This window comes from Acomys russatus, chromosome 8, assembly GCF_903995435.1.
Source record: "Acomys russatus chromosome 8, mAcoRus1.1, whole genome shotgun sequence".
NCBI lineage: Eukaryota > Metazoa > Chordata > Mammalia > Rodentia > Muridae > Acomys > Acomys russatus.
The window spans coordinates 1,423,967-1,444,372 of record NC_067144.1 but is presented as its reverse complement, the minus strand read 5'-3'; the positions used below and the strand labels follow the sequence as shown (position 1 = coordinate 1,444,372).

Below are 20,406 nucleotides of genomic sequence, written 5' to 3'. Positions count from 1 at the left end.
ATCAGACCAAGTGAACATGATACAGCAAATGTGCTGGGGATGGGAAATACATCAAACCAAATTAAAGCAGGAATTAAACTTTTCTAGGAGTCCAGTAGTATGGAACATGCAGAGATATCCCCACTAAGATGAAGGATAACTTGTTGCACGTTGTCTCAGATACCACCAGGAAAAAAAAAATTACAATGCTTTGTGGGTATATTTGAATTTTAGAGGCAGTTCTTTTGTCACTTGGGTGTGTTAATGTGGCCTGTATACCAACAGTTCTTAAGGTATTGGTTGCAACCCCTTTGGGGATCAGGCAAACCTTTCACAGGGGTCATATATCAGATACCCAGCATATCAGATTACATTATACATTATGACTCAAAACAGTAGTAAAATTGAAGTCATGAAGTAGCAGTGAAAGTAATTTTATTGTTGTGGGTCACAGCAGACAGGAGGACTTGGATAAAAGCCTTGCAGCATTAGGAAGGTGAGTACCACTGTTGTTTACCAAGTCTCAGAAGCACAGAATAGACCACTCTTTACAGTTTTATGGTGCTCTGCCATTTGAGTCATATGCCCAGCAAATCCAATGGTCCTTGAGGTTTCTATGGCAGCTAGGGTTTGGATCTGGAGGCAGGCCCAAGTAGGCAAATCACAGAGGCCCTCAGGATTTGGGTGTAAGGATTTAGTGTAACTCACAGACAACTACTCTTCCTTCTGGAGATAGCTCTGCGCTGTAGTGGAAAGGGAAGGCTTGATGATAGGCCACCATACGTCCTGCAAGGTCCTTCATGAACTGAGTATTATCTGAGTCACTAAGTCATAACATTATATGTGTAAACCAGTGGTCTGTCATCATGTGATAAATGTCAGCAAATACAGGGAGATATGACTTCACATATGTATATTGTCCCTGGCTCCAACTTTAAGAAGCTTTTGCAGAGATCTCCGTATGTACCAAACTGGGACTCGTGGCTTTAGTGCAGAGAAGCAGCTTCAGGATGAGCCTTGAGGAAGAAAATTAGTATAGCTGTATAAGAGTGATTGCTAATAACCACTCAAGAAGTCAATATTACGCTGTATTAAAAACCTTGACAAAGAAAGTAGGCTGTTAGTTTTAAATATAGCTTGTAGGCAAGTTCTTAAGACAAGAAAAGAAAGCTGCCACATTCTTTGCCAAAATATCACAAGAATGGTGTTGGAAGTTATTTTTATAAAACAGTGTTTATTTCTCTTAGCTTATTTCTTAACCCAGCTATCACACAAATAATTGAGACTCTTTTGTAATACCAGGCTTCACAACACGTTTAAGTCTGTTCTTAACCCTCTGTGCTATTTTGTTTTACTCCAAGCAAACATCCTAGCAATACTTGCACTTTGTAGCTTTCCTCCACTACAGCTCCTTCCTCCTGACCTTTTTTTGACCTCCATCTGTGGCTGAATACCCTAGCTCATCACCTCCTTCCTCTCCTAACTCTTCCTCTCCTGGCTGGCAGGAAGGCCAGCCCTATTCTCTCCCCTGCTCATCGATCGGCTGTAAGCTGCTTTATTGACATATCGGGGGCAATTGGGGAACAGAGTTTATACAACATTTAGACAGGAAATCAGAATTTAAACTACATAATAACCATATGCCTACAGAATGTTGTCTAGCCCAGTTGCTAATATTGCTTCCCTCTAAAACTTGTTTAGGTGGGCCTCTGCAGTCTGCATTTCTAGGTCCTATCTTCCAGGTTCCTAGTAGGATGGCCCATTAAGCTCTGCTTATAGTATTCAACCATTTTTCTAGTTCAGATTTCCAAGTTATTTTACATTCCTTAGGAAAACAACATGGTCAGGCCTATGGTATCAACTTCTTATTAGTTATTCTTTTATTGCTGTGAAAAAATTAATCCAAGTTGTAGAAGAAAGCGTTTATTTTGGTTTGCAGTTCTAGAGGGTTAAAAGTCCATCACTGACAGAAGCACGGCAACAAGGCAGTGGCTAGCCACTCGCAGGGGAGCATCCCATGCCTGTTTCTGGGAAGACAGTTTATCCATTCATGTTCAGTATTTCCTTTAAATATTTCTTTTAAATCTTGTGTCTTAGTCACTGTTCTCTTGTGAAGAAACAACCATGAATGAAACAACTCTTAATGAGGAAGGCATTTCACTGGTGCTGGCAGAGGGTTAGTCCATCATCCTCATGGTGGGAGCATGGCAACTCACAGGCAGACATGGTGCTGGAGGAGGAGCTGAGAGTTACATCCTGCTCTGTAGACAAAGACAAAGACTCCCAAAGTCTGCCCCCAATGACACACTTATTCCAACAGGCCACACCTCCCAATCCTTAAAACGTAGTTCTTCTCCCTGGTGACTAAGCATTCATATATATGAGACCATGGAAGCCATTCTCATTAAAACTTTATGGATTTTTATATATACTTATTTGTGATTGACTCTCATCTACTTTCTCTGATCTATTTCCCTATCATCCCTGTTTGCTTAAAGCATACTCTTTTATTTCCCCACTACTTTCATATCATGAGTTTTATTACATTTACATTCCTTAGAACTTTATTCTTCTCCTCTCATAAGTCTTTTTTTAGTTTCTTATTGTCTTCTAGTTACTACCATAAAAAATTTATATAAATAAAAGCTAGCAGGTAGAATATGCATATAATAGAGAGACTATAGTATTTGTTTTCCTGAATCCGTGTTATCTTAACTTAATATAATATTTTTCAATTTTCCTGAAAATTTCATTTTTATTTATAGCTGATTAAAATTTTATTGTGTGTGTGTATGTACCACATTTCTATTATGCATTTCTCAATTATAGGTATCAAAGTTGATTTTAGTTCCTTATTGTGAATAAACTCAGATATGCAGTCATCTTTGTGATTAGATATAGTATTCATTATGTATTTGCTAAGGAATCGTATAGCTATGGTTAAGTGTCCTATGGTTAATTGTACTTCTTAGAAATCCTTTATGTGCATGTGGGAGTTAGCTCTCCTCTCTGACCATATGGGTCTAGATATTCTCAGGTCATCTCTCCTTTCTCTCCTGACCCCTCTTGCTGATCCAATTCCTTTTTTTTTTTTTTTTTTTTTTTTTTTTTTTTTTGTTTTGTTTTGTTTTGAAGAATTTCCACACTAGTTTTTTTTTTTTTTTTTTTACCAGTTTCCACACCAACACTTAATAAGGGTCCTCCTTACTCCACATCCTCACCAGCACACTTTTGTTTTGTTTTGGTAGTAGCTAATTTGACTTGGTTAATAGGGAATCTCAAAGGCTTTTGTTTTTTGTTTTGTTTTGTTTTTTGGTTTTTGGTTTTTTTTTTTTTTTGCTGCTGAATAAAGTTTATTATGTATAAGAATTTGTGAATACTACAGGCTGCCTCTGGAGTGAAAAGAAAAGGATCCCTTTGGTTCTGTGTCATGAAGTAAATATTTTCAGATTCCTTTTGGGTCTTCATAGCCCACATCTATTTTAAAAATAAATAACCCTTTTACTTTTGCAAGAGAATTTCATTAATCTCAGATGTCCTGGAACTTGCTGACTAACAGAGAATGACCTTGGGCTTTTATCCTCATGACTGCAGCTCCCAAGCTGTGGGATTACAGCTGTGCAGGACCATGGTTTGCAGTGTTGAAGATTAAACCAAGACTTTGTGTTTGCTACGTAAGCACTCTATTAACTAGGCCATGATTTCAGACATCAGAGTCCTTTTAATTTGCATTTTCATGATAGCCTAAGATGTCGAACAGTTTTAAAAGTATTTGTTTTCCATTTGGGTCTACTATTTTCAGAACTCTGTGCTTTCCACCTCCCCTTTTAAAGAATTAGATTTAGTTTTCTTATTTTTGAGTATTTTTTATTTTTTTATTTTTGAATCTTTTAAGATCTTGCTATGTTTTAATATTTCTGTACTCTTGTCTTTCCCCACTCTGTAGACTGTCTCTTCACTTAACGAACTGTTTCTTTTGCTGTAAGAAGCTTTTTACTTTTGCACAATTCCATTTGCTAATTGCTGCTCTTATTTCCCATGACTGAAGGCTTATTCAGAAAGTCCTTACTTATATGTTTATCTTGAAGAGTAGTCCCGTACATGGGTGCTAGTTTCTAAAGAACGACACCGGAATTTTTATTATTATTATTAACATTATAAAATAAATTACACAATATATTGTGAGTCTGTTCATGCCCATTCTTGCCCCTAATTCCTCCTTTCTCCCCTATTTTTATATCTTTTTACAACTTGATTTTTTTAAATGTTATAATGTGCCTAGGCTAGTTTATATTGCCCATATATTCAGGGGTGTGGGCATATATTCTACAAGAAACACAGTCAGTGTACTAGGAGGCCCACCCTTACAGACGCCTCTTCTCCCTTCCCCAGGAGCCATCAGCTGTCAGTGTGTGAATGTTGCCTGGCTTGGCTTTGTGCAGTCCTTGCTTAGGAGAACACACTTGCTTTGAGTTCATGAATGTAGTGGCTCTTTCAAGGGGGCCTCTTTTCAAAGAGGAGGACACTTTTTTGCTCTGGTACTCTCTGATCTCTTGCCCTTACACTCTTTTTGCTCCCTTTTCCACAGTGGTCTCTGAGTCTTTGTGTGCGTGTGTGCACACGTGCGTGCGGGCTTTTGCATGTGCATAGTGTTTTATTGATATTCTGTGTGTGTCCTGGACTCTCCACAGGCACTCGCTGTTTTGAGAGAAAGCTGCACTAATCTATGGATGTAGAAATACAAATTTAAGAGGAAGTTTGACACTAATTAAATTTAACAAAATAGTCATAGCTTCACTCCTTGGGCCTGCTGAAGTCCCCAGCCATGCAGCAGGGACTAGATTTATAACAAATGGGCTTTCTTCTAAGGACTGGGTCTTAAATCATCAGTTGTTTGTTACTCCTGTAATATTTGTGCCATTATTACACTTACCACTATATCTTGCTTTGTTAGTCATTATATTGCTCACAAGGTTCATGTTAGGTTGTATTAGACTGTTGAAATCACCTCCCAACTCCACAACCTATAGCATCTTCTAGTATAAAAATTAGCCACCAGAGAGGAAGCTTTTTGGTCAGTACCAACTTGATTTCTCCCTGTGGTGCCTTCAGTGATGCAGCCTTATATCAAGTTCTGGTGGGCAAAATAAAGTAATGGCAGCAGGCCAGTAGGGGGTCCAAATGGAGTAATGGCAGCAGGCCAGTAGGGGGTCCAAACGATGTACTGACAACTCAAAAGGAGCTATCCTCATCTTGAAACTGGGTTTTCAGTTGGCAACTTGTGGTTTCTGGGCAAAACATGGTCTCCTGTGTAGAGCAACTCTAATTAAGTGTGTGTGTGTGTGTGTGTGTGTGTGTGTGTGTGTGTGTGTGTGTGTGTGTGAAGCTGACAAAATAGGTTTCCATACAGCTTTTAAAAACAACCTTAGTTATTTCTCCTCCACCCTGCCTCTGTCATACACTCTCATCTCTCTCAATTTTCAAACCTCCCAACCTGCCAGGTGTGGTGGTGCACACCTTTAATCCCAGCACTCAGGAGGCAGAGGCAGTCTGATCTCTGTGAGTTCAAGGCCAACCTGGTCTACAAAGTGAGCTCAGGACAGCCAAGGCTACACAGAGAGACCCTGTCTTATTAAAAAAAAATAAAGACTCTCCCACCCACACTCTGCCCTTTCACCTTCACATCACCTGTGCTCTGCTATATGCCTCGTCCCAGAAGATTTTGTCATCCCCCTCCCCACCGGTGGTTAATTTCTAGCTTTTTGTATTATGAAGGTTTAAATCACATTCAGTGGTTTTTTTCATATTTATTACTTCCCTGAGTATAATTTTTTTCCAGCTCTGTCCATTTCCCTTTTATTGTAGCTAAGTAATACCCCATTAGGAATAGGTACCACATTTTCATTACTCATTCATCTTTCATGGCCATCTAGCTGTTTCTCTGTTTTAGGTGTTGTGAACAGAGCAGCTAGGAGCACGAATGTGCATATGTCCTTCTAGTATAAACTTAAGTTCCTTAGGTATATGCCTTGGAATGGAATAGCTGGGTCATAAAGAAAACAACACACTGGGTTTTCATAGAGTTTGCACTTTTACCAGCAGTACATGAATGTTCCTTGTTCTTCATATCCTTGTTTCCTTCCCTTCCCTTCTCCCCCTTTTCCCCTTTTTCCCTTTCCCTTTTCCCCCTTTCCCCTTCCTTCTTATTTCCCCTTCCCTTCCCCTTTTTCCTCTTTACTTTCCCTTCCCCCTTTCCCCTTCTCTCTCTCTTCCTTCCCTTTCCCTTCCCTTCCATTTCCTTTTCCTTTCCTTCCCTTCCATTTCCCTTTCCCCATTCACTTACCTTTCCCTTTCCCCTTTTCCTTTTCCCTTCCCTTTCTCTTCTCTTCCCTTTCCTTTTCCTTTTCCCTTCCCTTTCCTTTTTCCATTTCCTCTCTCTTCCTTTCCCCCTTTTCCTCTTCCCTTCCCTTTCCCTTTTTCCATTTCCCTTCCCTTCCATTTCCCTCTCTCTTCCCTTTCCCTTTTCCCCTTTCCCTTCCCTTTCTTTTTCCCTTCCCTTCTCGTCCCCCTTTCCTCTTTCCCTTCTCTTCGCTTTCCCTTTTACCTTTCCTCTCTCATCTTCCCTTTTCCCCTTTCCCTTCCTTTCCCTTCTCTTCCCTTTCCCCTTTCCCTTTCCCGTTTTCCCTTTCCTCTCTCTTCCCTTACCTTTTTCCCTTTCCCTTCTCTTCCTTCTCCCTTTTCCCTTTCCCTTCTTCTCTCCTTCCCTCCTTCTCTCCTTCCCTCCCTCCCTCCCTCCCTCCCTCCCTCCCTCCCTCCTTTCTTTCTTAATGGCTGTTGTTTCAAATTACTCAGCCTTTGTTTCTATCTCATCTCCATCCCTTTGTGTTAGCTGCTGACTTGCAGGAACAGTTTTAACCAGAGATCCCCAGTGCAGCGCTGGGCTGAGACACAGGTAGGCATTTTTCTCTACTTCCTGTCTTCTATTTAGGCATCTCCAGACATCCTCTTATTCCTGCTTCCAGGAGCCCTTTCTTCTATCCTACTTCCAGTCCCTGGACATTCAATTTCTTGGTGCAGTCCCAGGATCCCCCTAGCTCTGTCCTGCTGTTCCTCTCAGCTTAGGCCATTTCCATTACTTTATCTTACCTATTGACCCATAGAAACACTCTCTGCCAGGGATCCCATACCTACCAAAATTGTCTAGGATCCATAATGGGTAAAGCAACAAAAATACAACACTCATGCAACAAAGACGAGACCAGATGTCTACACCAAGGAACAGCTCAAACATCATAATTCCAGAATATGCTTTTTTCTCAGCAATCATGGAACTTCCTCTAAAATTTACCACATACTTGGACGCAAAGGAAGTCTTAATAGATATAAGAAAATTGAAGTAACACACTGTATCCTATCAGACCACCAAGGATTAAAGCTGGATTATAAAAATAACAGAAACAGCAGTAAGCATACAAACTTATGAAAGTTGAACATCTCACTACCGATTGAAAATTGAGTCAAGACAGAAATCAAGAAGAAAATAAAAAAACTCTTTAGAATTGAATGAAAATGAAAACAGAACATGTATAAACCTATGTGATGCAAGTGAAGGCATTTCTTAGTGGCAGGTTCATGATGCAAAGTGCCTACATTAAAAAAAACTGGAGAAATCTAATATTAGTAATTTAATAACACACCTGAGAGCTCTAGAACAAGAAATAATACCAAAAAGAGTAGGAAAGAATTAATAATCAAACTCAGGGCTGAAATAAATACTAGAAACAAACAAGAAAAGAATACAAAGGATTAATGAAATTAAGAGTTGGTTGTTGACAAAATCAACAAGATTGCCAAACCTTTAGTGAGATTCACCAAAGGCTGAGAAAAAAGACCCAAACTAATAAAATTAGAGTTGAAATTGGGGACAGTACATTAAACACAAGAAATCAGACTGCTAAGAATTGTGTGTGTGTGTGTGCGTGTGTGTGTGTGTGTGTGTGTGTGTGTGTGTGTGTGTGTGTGTATGTGTGTGTATCCATCCTACCAAAGTTAAATCAAGATCAAATAGTTAAGTTAAATAGATTTTTAACTCTTAGTGAAATAAAAGCAGTAATTGAAAATCTCAACTGAAAAAGCCCAAGGCCAAATAAATTCAGCATAGAATCCTACCAGACTTTCAAAGACTAATTAACACTAACACGCTTCAAATTATTCTCCAAGGTAAAATTGAAGGAAACATTTTCTAATTCTTTTTATGAGGTCACTACTACCCTGATACCAGAACACCAAAAAGTTTCAACAACAACAACAAAATTATAGAGCAATATCCCTCATGAATATAGATGTAAAAATTCTCAATAAAATAACCTGCAAACCAAATCCAAGAACACATCAAGGATCATCCACCATGATCGTATTGTGTTTATTCCAGAAGTGGCAGGGTTGCTTCAACATACATAAAATAATAAATGTTATTCACCATATAAACAGATTAAAAGAGAAAACCCATATAACTAATCTCATTAGATACAGAAAAGGCCTTTGACAAAAATCTAACATCCCTTGCAGAGAAAAATCCAGGGAAAAACACCACCAGAATAAAGGCAATTTATAGTAAGCCCACATCAAACATCAACAAAAAAGGAGAGAAATTCAAATTAATTCCACCAAAATCAGGAACAAGAGAAACATGTTCATTCTCCATACCTATTCAATATAATACTTAAGTCTTAGCTAGAGCAATAAGACAACTGAAGGAGATCAAGGGGAGGTAAATAGGAAGGAAAGAAGTCAAAATATCTTTACTTGTAGAAGATACAATTATATATATAAAATATCATAAAACTTCTACCAGGAAACTAATGCAGCAGCAAAGTAGTCGGATACACAATTTACACAGAGAAACCAGTAGCCTTCCTATGCAGAAATGAAAAAACTCTGAGAAAGCAATAGGGAAAACTGTCCCTTTCACAGTGGTCTAAAATAACATAAAAAGTCTTGGGATATTTGTAATCAAGCAAGTGAAAGACTTACATAATATTTTTTATATTAAAACTCCAGAAGGTGCAAAGAATGTCCATGCTTCTTGGATAGAAATAATACAGTGAAAATGCCAGTCATTCCCAAAGCAATCAACAGAGTCAGTACAATCACCATCAAACATTCAACAGAATTTTTTACAGAAATTAAAAAATTAGTCTCTTTAATTTTATATGGAAACACAACAAAAATGCAGGATAGCTGAAAGAATCTTGAACAATCAAATAAACTGCTGGATGTATCACCTTCTTTAATCTCAGATTGTACTATAAAACTGTAGCAATGAAAACAAAATGATATTGGCATAAAAATAACTAAATGAAAGTGAAAAACAGGAAACAACAAAATCTCTGGAAAGCAGTACTAAGAGGGAACTCTATAGTGCTAAGTGTCTACATTAGGAAATAAAAAATAAGCACAAATAACTACATGATATAACTCAGCGATTTGGAAAAATAAGAAAAATAAAACCAAACGAGCCCAAATCCAAGATAACAAGAAATGATAAAACCAGAGCAAGAATGCCTCAACATTTATGACATAATAAAAGCTATATGTGACAAGCCCATAGCCACCATCAACCTAAATAATGAAGATCTCAAAGCAATTCCATGAATGTGAGGAGTGAGGCTGAGTTTTCATTATCTTAGGTTCTCTTCAGGATAGTGCTTGAAGCACTAGCTTCAAAACAAGGAAATTAAAGGATACAAACTGGAAAAAGTCAGCTTATTCTTACATTTCTACAAGAAAACTCGTAGAAATGACCTACATTTTCAGCAAAGTGTTAGTGTATAGAATTAACCAATAAAAACCAGTTACTTTTTTATATATCTAAAACAAACATACTAAGAAAGAGATCATGGAAACACACTCAAAATGGAATCAAAACAAAATCAAATAACTAATCTAACCCGAAAGATAAGAGGCTTCTTTATGAAAACTTTAAATTTAAAGAAAGATTGAAGAAGACACTAGAACATGGGAAGACTGTCAGCGCTCATGGATGGGTAGAGTTATTGTAAAAATAACCATCTTACTAAAAGAAACTTACAAATTTAATGCAATCCAAATAAAAATCCCAATGACATTCTTCAGAAAAATAGAAAAAGGTATTTCTGAATAAATAGAATAATGTTGGGTGTATTACCACACCAGCTTTTCATGCTATACTACAAAACTATTGTAATATAAAAACAGCATGGAACTAGGAAAAAATTACCACCACCACCAACAAACATGTCAACCAATGGAGGGAAATCTAAGACCTATACATGACATCTTAGTTCGAGTTACTATTGCTGTGATAGCCAGGTGTGTTGTCGAATGCTTTTAATCCCAGAACTCAGCAGGCAGAGGCAGGTGTATTTCTCTGAGTTCAAGGCCAGCCTGGTCTACAAAGCTAGTCTAGGATAGCCAGTGCTACACAGAGAAACCCTGTCTCAAAAACCTGAAACAATCGAGCAAGCAAACAAACAAAAACTACTGCTGTGCTATAAAACCATGACCAAACCAATGTCGAGGGGCAGTTATTAGGCCTATACTTTCTCATCACTGCTTATCACTGAAGGAAGTCAGGACAGGAACTCAAACACAGTAGAAACCTCGAGGCAAGAGCTGATACAGAGGCCGTTGAAGTGTGCTGCTTACCTGCTTTTTCTTTATGGTGTTCTGAGCCTGCTTTTTACAGAACCCAAGACCACTAGCCCACAATGTATTGGGCCCTTCCCCATCAATCTCTAATTAGGAAAATGCCCTACAGGCATGGCTACAACCTGGTCTTTTGGATTCGTTTTCTTAATTGAGGTTCCCCCTTCTCAGATGACTTTAGCTTGCGTCAAGTTGATATAAAACTAGTTGGCATATATGAGTACATGAAACCACAGCCACCAAATATTTAACAAAGATATAAAAAGTAGACAGTGGAGGAGAGGGAGAATCTTCAATAAATGGATTTCCATATTTAGAATAATGAAATTAAATCCATCTCTGTCACCCTCACAAAAATCAACCCTGAATGCATTAAAGATCTCAAGATATAACCTGAAAGTGCTAGAAGAAATCATATGTAGTTGGTACACTTATAGGAAAGGATTTTATGAAGACTTCGTTTGCCCAGGAATTAAGGCCAGCAACTGACAAATAGGATCCTATAAACTAAAAACTTTTGTACAGTTAAAGAAACAATCAACCAAGTGTAGAGGAAGCTCACAGAGTGGGAGAGGGTCTTTGCCAGCTCTGCACCTAACAGGTAATTAATATCCAGAATATAGAAAGAAAGCAAAGGCCAAAGAATTTTATAGATCTGAACAGAGTTCTCAGAAAAAGAAGAAAAACATCTCAAAAAAAAAAAAAAAGTTAATCATCCCTAGCAATTAGGGACATGTAAATCAAAGCAACTTTGAGATTTCATATCTCCCTAATCCCGATGGCCACAATTGAGAAAACAACTAGAAAAGTGCTGTTGAGGATGTGGACAAAGGAACCTCACTTGTTGTTGGGATTGCAAACTGGTACAGCCACTGTGAAAATTAGTGTAGAGGGTTCTCAAAAAAGAAAAATATATATTTACAATTTGACCCATCTACCTGCACCTTGGCATATGGCCAAAAGATTCCACATCCTACTCTGCGCACTGCTCAGCCATGTCCATGGCTTCTCTAGTACAAAAGCTAGAAAACTTCAAAGAGATTGTTCAATCTTATTCAGGGAGAACAAAGGCTATAAAGTCCATAGGGAAGGGTGCAGCCTCTCAGGTTAGGTGTACATAATTGGCTGGAACTAGGCACTCCAACGATGCTTGGTTTCTATTTCACAGCATGGTCCTGTCATATGAAGGGGAACACAGTACGTAATTATCCTATAGGTGCAAGGAGAAGAGAGCTGGCAGGGAGCTATGTGAAAGGCAGAGTGAGCAGGTTCTGCTGGGAAGAGGGAATCCTCCATCTAGCACCGAGTTCAAAAAGGCTATCAGGACTGGGAAACCTTAAATGGAATTGTTCACAAGGTGCTGTGTAATTTAGTTTTTTGCCTCCTCTTCAGTTTTCTGTTAGTATATAAAACAAGCTAAGGGATTGAGGATTCCTGTGAATTAATTATAGTCGCTATACTAGTGTGTGGATGGCAGGCAGTCATTGTATTCTAATTCGTAATTTACTCCTCATTTAACAATTGACAGCTTAGACTATAAGTTAGTAAATCATGGATTGATGACTGGAAAGTTTAAAACACTACCTAATAATGCTGTTAACAGTTAGTATTAGTAAGTTCTTAGCTAAGAAAATTCATGTGGATTTTATGATTTAACTCTGAAATTGTCATGCTAGTTGTACAAAGTTGAAGAAATGCACTTAGGGTCATCCTTTCCATCAGTGAGCACAAATACGGTGGCTGCGAGCTTCCTAAGAGGGTTGGCAGATCTCCTTTTTTATTATTTAATTTAATTAATTAACTATTTTTCCGAGACAGGGTTTCTCTGTGTAGCCCTGGCTGTCCTGGACTTGCTTTGTAGACCACTCACAGCAATTCTCCAGCCTCTGCCTCCCTGAGTGCTGGGATTATAGATGTGCTCCACCATGCCCAGCTAGATCTGCTTTTTAAAATTTTCACCTATAATCCTAATACACAGTTGGCGGAGGCAGACAGATCTCTGTGGGTTCAAAGCCAGCCTGGTCTACAAAGCGATTCTAGGGCAGCCAAGGCTACACAGAGAAACTCTGTCTTGAGAAACTGAAAACAAACAAACACAAAAAATTTCACCTGTAATTTATTCTTCAGAGCACATTGTCATCAGGTCTATTGTATTTCTTGTGTCTGCAATCTCTCTTTTGTCAGATCAAAACTTTTTTTTCTATCTTTCTTTCTACAACACTTAGCTTAAATGCTTTTAATATCCCCATGTGCCTAGCCTGGCCCTTCTCTTCTCACCATGTGTTCTTCCCCGGGGCAGTCTTCTCTAGCCCTGTGGTCTGCACATTGGGCCTGTTCTTTGGATTCTCAAAAGCGTGTCTTCCACTCAAGCCTCTCTAGAAATCCAGTGGCATGGAACTGCTGCACGCTGGTCAGTTTGCTTCTAAGTGTTCCAAGTGTCACAGTACCAAACTGTTGTTAAAACTGCCTCGCCCGCCACACTTACATTCCTGAATTCCCTTCTGAATAAATGCAGCTTCATTTACTTGTTATTCACACCTAATGCCTGGGGACTTCTTTTTTTTTTTCCACTTCATATTTACTTTTCATTCCTGGTATGTGAGAGTCCTCTATGTACTTGCATTTTTTTGTTGTTGTTGTTGTTGTTTTTCTTTCAAGTCATCTTGTCCCTGTTCCTAGTGCACTCAAGTCCTCTTACGTCTTGCTCTGATTATTTAGTAGCCTTCTTGGCATGCTGGCATAAGCCTCCTCACCCTCCCATTTCCCACTCTGTTCCTCAGAATACTGTCTTGGTGATTTTTCCACATTAGCACCTGACATTGTTAAGCTCCAGCTTAAAAAGCCAGCAGTTCTCTGCTGCCTCAGAACAAAGCTATTCCCACTCCTCAGTCTTGTGAACATGTATGCAGCTGTGTCTCTTCCTGTTCTGTGCCTGTTTCCCTGCCTGTCCTGTGTTCTCTTAGATCACAATGGTTTCTCTCTTCAGAATGTACTTTCTCCATCATCTCCTCAGTTAGTGCTTAGCATTCTATTTCACATGGCCTTGGAAATAAAGTCTCACTTCTTGTCCCTAACTCCCTGAACTTTTCTTTTAATGGTTTTCAGATCCAAAGTAAACTTTCGTATGCAATATTGTATTGCAGTGTATTATAAGGAAGTGGGCTCCATCTCTACCATAGCTCCAAAGTGCTTTCAATCCTTTCCACATTTGCCTGTGAGTCTGTAGCACAAGCTGCGCCCCTTTCTAGCACTGTGGTTCTTAATGGAGGGTTCTTTCATTTCCAGTAACATTAGCCCATGTCTGGACATGTTTTCATTGTTATTACTTGTTAGACATGCCCTACTGTCATCTGGTGGGTGTAGGCTGGAGATGCTACTAAACACCCACACTGCATGGCCTTCATGCTATCTTAACTCCAGCTCATGACAGAGCTGAGGTTGGGAGATGCTGCTTTAGGATGAAATGAAAATCTTCATTCTAAAGAAAATGTTTCAGCCATTCCTGGGGGTGTAGCCATTCTGGGGTGCAGGCCTGAAATCCCAGGTACTCAGCCATTCCTGGGGGTGCAGGCCTGAAATCCCAGGTCCTCAGAGGTTGAGGCTGGAGGATTTCAGTATACCTGGGTTATCGAGGGTTTCTAACAAAAAGAATGCACAGCGTGTAGCTAAGTGTTGGAGAGTCCTACATTCTGTTACCATGGGGGTTAGGGGATGTCTCATAAGAAAAAATAAAATTATTTAGAAGTGCAGTCCTCAAATAATATAAAAGGTATCATGAATCATCATTTTCAGTTTAAAATTCTCTGGTTCTTTTCATGGCTTATTTTTAATATTTATCCGGAAGTAGTGTTGCGAAGAAAGCATGTGCTCTTTGTGTTTTTTAATTCATAGATAAAAATGTAGCCGCTATGATTTTGGCTTAGAACTGCAAGGATGGAAAGGCACTAGAACCATGGTTTGTTTGTTTGTCTTTTTAAATCTGTGAAGATCACTACCAAAACATTTCCCTGAGTGATACAGGGTGGATAGTGTAATTTTAAAGACTCTTCACAAGTGCTTAGCCTCTGTGCATATTAGCAAACTTAGCTACTTTCAGTAACTGTGCACACACAAGCTCACACACTCTGTTGCTTGAATCCTCTTCCTGTTTCCACTCAAATGCATCCTGCATTACCAGGGGTGTGTGGTCCATATTAATCTATCAAAATAGATGGGCTCTGCTGGACGTGGTGGCACGTGCCTTTAATCCCAGCACTTGGGAGGCAGAGGCAGGTGGATTGATGTGAGTTCGAGGCCAGCCTGGTCTACAACGTGAGTCCAGGACAGCCAAGGCAACACAGAGAAACTCTGTCTTGAAAAACAAACAAAAACAAAACAAAACAAAACAAAAAAAGGAACAAAATAGATGGGCTCCTAAGGATAAACCACACACATATATTTGCAATAGTTGTTTATAGAAGTCTCATTCAACTCATGATGGAGTGTACTTTTAGTACAGTTATACTTTGGTATACATAGTAAGTTATACAAGGCTGCTAAAAGCTGGAAAATGAGAATATTGAAGAATAAATTATTACTAAAACTGGGACAACATGGAACTGACCTGTAAAACCAAGTAATATGAAAAATTCCATCCTGGCTGGGACTCTTCCTTGTTTCAGTCAGGTTTTCTACTGCAGTGATAGAGCACCCTGACCAAAGGTGGCCTGCGTAGGGCAGGCTTATTCCACTTACACTGCCCCCTCACAGCGCTTCATCTAAGGAAGGCAAGGCAAGAACTCAGGCAGAACCCTGGAGGCCAGAGCTGACACAGAGGCTGTGCAGCAATGGCTTGTGCGATCTGCTTTTTATACACTCCCAAGACTACCTAGCAGGAGCGGTGTTGCCCACAGTGCTCTGGGCATTGTCATATCAACCGTTATTATGAAAATGCCACGAAGGCCAGTCTGTTGAGGGCATTTTTCAGCTGATGTTCTTTCTTCACAAATGACTCTGGCCTGTGTCAAGTTGACATTAAAGCCAGCCAGCGTACTTAGTGTGTGTCAAAGCAAAGACAAAACATCAAAAGAAATCATTGACTAGCTCCTGTAGGATGGTCTTATAATACAAATTTATGTTTTCTAATCTACTTCAGAAGTTTGAGTAAGACAAGGAAGAAATATTTTAAGAAATGTTAGACAATTTGCATTTTTTTTCTTCGTTTTTTGAGACAGGGTTTCTCTGTGTAGACTTGGCTGCTCTAGACTCACTTTGTAGACCAGGCTGGCCTCGAACTCACAGTGATCCACCTGCCTCTGCTTCCTGAGTGCTGGGATTAAAAGCTTGTGCCACCATGCTTGGCTTGATAATTTACATTCTTAAGTAATACTTATTTATGTTAAAGATTTCTAACTGAACTCTAGAAAATATATTGGAATTGTACCAGAAAAAGCAAGTTTTCCTATTTACTTTTAATGGTTCCTTTGTTGAATTAAAATGCTTTATACGTAAAGAAATAATAATAGAGATGAGATGTGATAGATACTGATTTTCATTCAGAATTTTAGACTCACCAAGATGTGAAAGATGTTTTCTTCAAGTTTGCCAAATACAAATAGCCAAGTCACTATGAATGTAACATTTATATAATTCTGGATTGTTTTGTGGTTCTTCCTGCTGTATGTAGTTTATTTTATTTGTATAATAATATAAATGTATATGTAAAAAAGAAACATAAAAACTCTTAGAAAAGAAATAATATCTTTATACTCGATTTGTGACAAATAATGAATGCTATCTCTTCATTACAATTTAAAAGCTGAGAAATAATATTCCCCCATGAGTGTTCTGTGACGGCTACACTTCAGACTTTTAGGTTAAGTGTTGCTGCTAACTGTGGAGACTCCTGTATGTATGGCACACACTACTAGTTTGCTGAAGGAAGATAAAAGCACAGTTGTGTTGATTTTGGTGTAAGTCACAAAATAATGCCTGGCTAACATGTAGTTTAACTTATTTTCACCTTTTTTTTTTTATTAATTTATTCTTGTTACATCTCAATGGTTATCCTATCCCTTGTATCCTCCCATTCTTCCCTCCCTCCCTATTTTCACCTTTTGTTTGGAGTATTAAGTTTGTTTGTTACAGCAATGTTAGATATACATGTAAGTGGGCTCAAGTGAATATTTAATTATATCTCTTAATTTTTTTCAGCGAATTTCTACAGAAATTTTGGAGTATTCATCAGAGAGTGAGAAAGACGATGACCCGGAGCATGCCCTGTCCATTGATTCAGAATCCCCTCAGAAATGCCAAGTGCACTGTAAATCAGATGCTAGACAGTTTTTGGATAGACAGCCACACCCAAGGCCAAATTCAGCTCAGCCCATATTGAGCACACCTCAGAAATATACAGTCAAGTTTCCAAAGACTCCAGAATATTCAGCAACAAAGAAGAAGCTTTTAAGGTGAAATTACCTTTTACATTTCCCTTTTCTCCTGTTCTTCTCTCACTTTAACATATTGACTGAAACTTCAATTTTAAAACATTTGTTTAATTGAGAAATAAAGTTGACAAAATAAAATTCTGACTTTGATAAACAATTCTTAAGTCTGTTAGGGAGCTAGATAATGAAGTTGTTGGCTCAGGCGGAGGATTAGTGGAATTAGCCATGACTAGCTTGCATGACTGCTTTCCTTAGTAGGAATGTGCATTTGGCTTTTCAGGCTTTATTTTACGTGAGTGTTGCAGGTGCTGCATTAGACTGTGCAGGCAGGTGAATCACTGTTTCATTATCAAATATAACTGATGAGGAGAAAAAAATAAACAGAGTCCTTTAGCTTACCTTTATGTTATGTATGGTAAGAGAGATTACAGAGATTAATGCTTACAAGTGCAAGAAAATATAGAGAGCCTTGACTGGAGGATAAAAACACCTCATTTGGCGAGGAGAGCCACAGTGTAGGAAAATCCTTGTTACTGGCGTACCAGTCAGAGATGGCCTTTGTTGCCACACAGATGTGTGAAGGCGCATTAGTGGTATGTCCTGACCTCACGTCATACATAGTGTCTTTGTTATAAGCCTGAACAAAACAGTTCCTTTCCCCACAACAAAATCATGAAAGTGGGAAAGACCCTGTGTCAAGTAACATTTTATAACCAAAAGTAGCTGAGAGTTCCTAGGAAGAACAGGTGCGGAGGGGTGGGGCGTCTATCAGTACTATTTCCACAGCAAACTGAGAGCTACTGGCTGAAGAGTACATAGGACATAGGGCAGATTGATGAAGAGACTTAGCTTTTGTATCTGGAAAGGGATCTAGTCTCTAGAGTAGTTGCAGAAAGTAGTGTTTCCAGAGACAAATAATGGGACGGGTGTTTATACTGAGAAAATTAATACCTTTTTTGGGTTGTTTTCATAAATAAGGTGCAAGGCTGTGTAGTCATTCTAGAAAAACCACTTCCTAGTATCCTAAAACCTTAGGAAGTGTCATGAGACCAAAGAACAGGGAAGATCCAAGATTACAGAGAGTACAATAGTGACTTAGTGGTAGAAGCTTGGTCGTATACAGCTTTAAGACCAGTGGCTCCTGTGCTTTGGGTAGAAGGAACAGGGCTTATTAAATGGTCAAGACAAAAGTGACCTCTCTCAAGCCGAAGTGGGCGTGGCCTATATGAAGCTAGTATCAAGGACATCACACATATTCTTGATGCTGAGTGTACAGAAGCAAAGCTAAACATACCACTCCGATGCTTTAGTTTATTTTATTATATCAGGAAATGCAACAGTCAAAACCCTGCAGTATTACTCTTACCCTTATAACTGAAATAGTCACAGTTATGCCAGTCTGTATCTGTCAGTGCCCCAGAATAAGTGAACAGTAGTTGGATATGACAATGCACACCTGTAATCCTACCGTGAGCAGTAGGATTGTAGTTCAAGGCAAACCTGCGTGACACGGTGCCTTTGAAATTAGACTGGAGTGGTCCATCGTCAGATCTCATCTCATAATTTCAAGAACTAGGAATAGTGATAGAATATCTGCCTTGTGTGTCTAAGGCTTTGGGTTCAGTTACCAGGAAGGAAGGCTGTGGGGAAGGTGTTGTGCTTGAAATTAGGATGATTTTATGGTGCAGGTGACACCATCCAGTTCCAGAGCATCATGTTCCCAACCCTCTCAAGGACCTTCTGTGTGCCAAGCAGGTTTTTATGTACAGGAGGCACAGTAGCTGGTGCAAATTCTGCCTGTTCTGCATGGAGACTGAATGTCAGCCAGAAAGGCAAGCATTCATACTATTAGAAATGAGGCAGTAGGAAGAGCAGATTGCAGGTGGGAAGGAATTTTCCTTATTTTTGCGATCCATATAGCGTGGTTGTGAATGATAATAAATTATCCTGAGGAGTCCAAATAATATTCTTGCTTGATTATTGTACACGCCAGCAGATTGGCGTGTTCATTGTCAGCACTGAACTCACATTGCACTTACCTACTTGCATGCTTGGAGTCCCTGTTTGCATGGTAGGATGGAGCATTTTCTCACCCTAGCAAAGTGCTGACTACAGGTTGTAAATGCACAGCACATTTAAGGGGTGAACAAATTAAGAAAGTGTACAAAGGGAATCAAACTGATTTACTGTCTAATTCTGTGAGTATAATAGCAGTCCAACTTTTGTGTGAATTGGGAAATAGGCCTGCTAAGGAATTGTAAATGAATCACAGAAAGAGGATCTAATACAAAAGATGTTAACATTTCCCTTAATTCAACAGAGGCGGGCTAGCAGAAAGACTGCAAGAACTGCAGAATCGAGAGAGATCTGCCATATCTTTGTGGCAACATCGATGTGTATCTTTCCAAATGACACCTGTAGGTAAGATTTACACAAACTTTTAAGGTAGTGGGTGCAAAATATTCCAGGTAAAAAGTCTTTTTATACATTAAAATACATGAAGGTGATTATTAGTGGTGGGAAATTGCCCAAAGGGCACTCTTTTCTTTATACCACTGCAGATTGGGCTGAGCCACAATCCCCTAGTTTTTAACATTAACCTGGACTAGCATTATACTGATTGTAGCTGGTCCTGAGCAGTGTCAAGAGTGTTGGTTTAAGCAATCTTTCTTCTGGGGAAGCCTTAATGTCCCCTGATGTCCATGGCTGACCCTCTTACACATTTCTCTCTGTCTTTCTCTGTTTCTCTGTCTCTGTCTCTGTCTCTCTGTCTCTCTCTGTTTCTCTCTGTCTGTCTGTCTCTCTCTCTCTCTGTTTCTGGTGTGTGTGTGTGTGTGTGTGTGTGTGTGTGTGTGTCTATAGCGATATACTCACAGCTTTGCTGAGTTAAGAGTAGAAATAGCAAGTTGAGCTGTGCCCCTTTCAGGGAAAGCAGAACTTGCCTTATTAGAGCCTGGGAGTGAATAGGTTAGTATTCGGGGTCACTCATGGAAACACACTGAGGAATTAGCATCAGAGACAATGTAAGAAAATGAGTTAAGCCACAGACTCATAGGGAACAGGCTTCAGCAGCTCTCTGTGTGTGGAGTTGGCTGATGCAGTAGTTGAGTTCTCTGCTTCCTTTCTGGTCATTCTCTTTCGCCAGTTTCTAGAAGCTTTCTTCACTCATAGGGAGTACTTACTCTGTGTGTGTGTGTGTGTGTGTGTGTGTGTGTGTGTGTGTGTGTGTGTGTGCACGTTAGTTCTCTGTAAGAATCCTGACCATATATATGTGTGAGTGCTCTATCTTCATGCATATCAGAAGAGGGAATCAGAC

General features: G+C 39.2%; 1 protein-coding gene across 1 annotated transcript in view; it reads left to right on the top strand.

Moving 5' to 3' along the window:
- Spidr (scaffold protein involved in DNA repair) overlaps positions 1-20,406 on the top strand; it is a 333,822-nt gene that overhangs the window by 76,359 nt on the left and 237,057 nt on the right. Inside the window, exons 6-7 of the mRNA XM_051150592.1 lie at positions 16,858-17,111; positions 19,411-19,511. Of these exons, the coding sequence (XP_051006549.1) occupies positions 16,858-17,111; positions 19,411-19,511 (355 nt within the window). The remainder of the gene's footprint in view (positions 1-16,857; positions 17,112-19,410; positions 19,512-20,406) is intronic.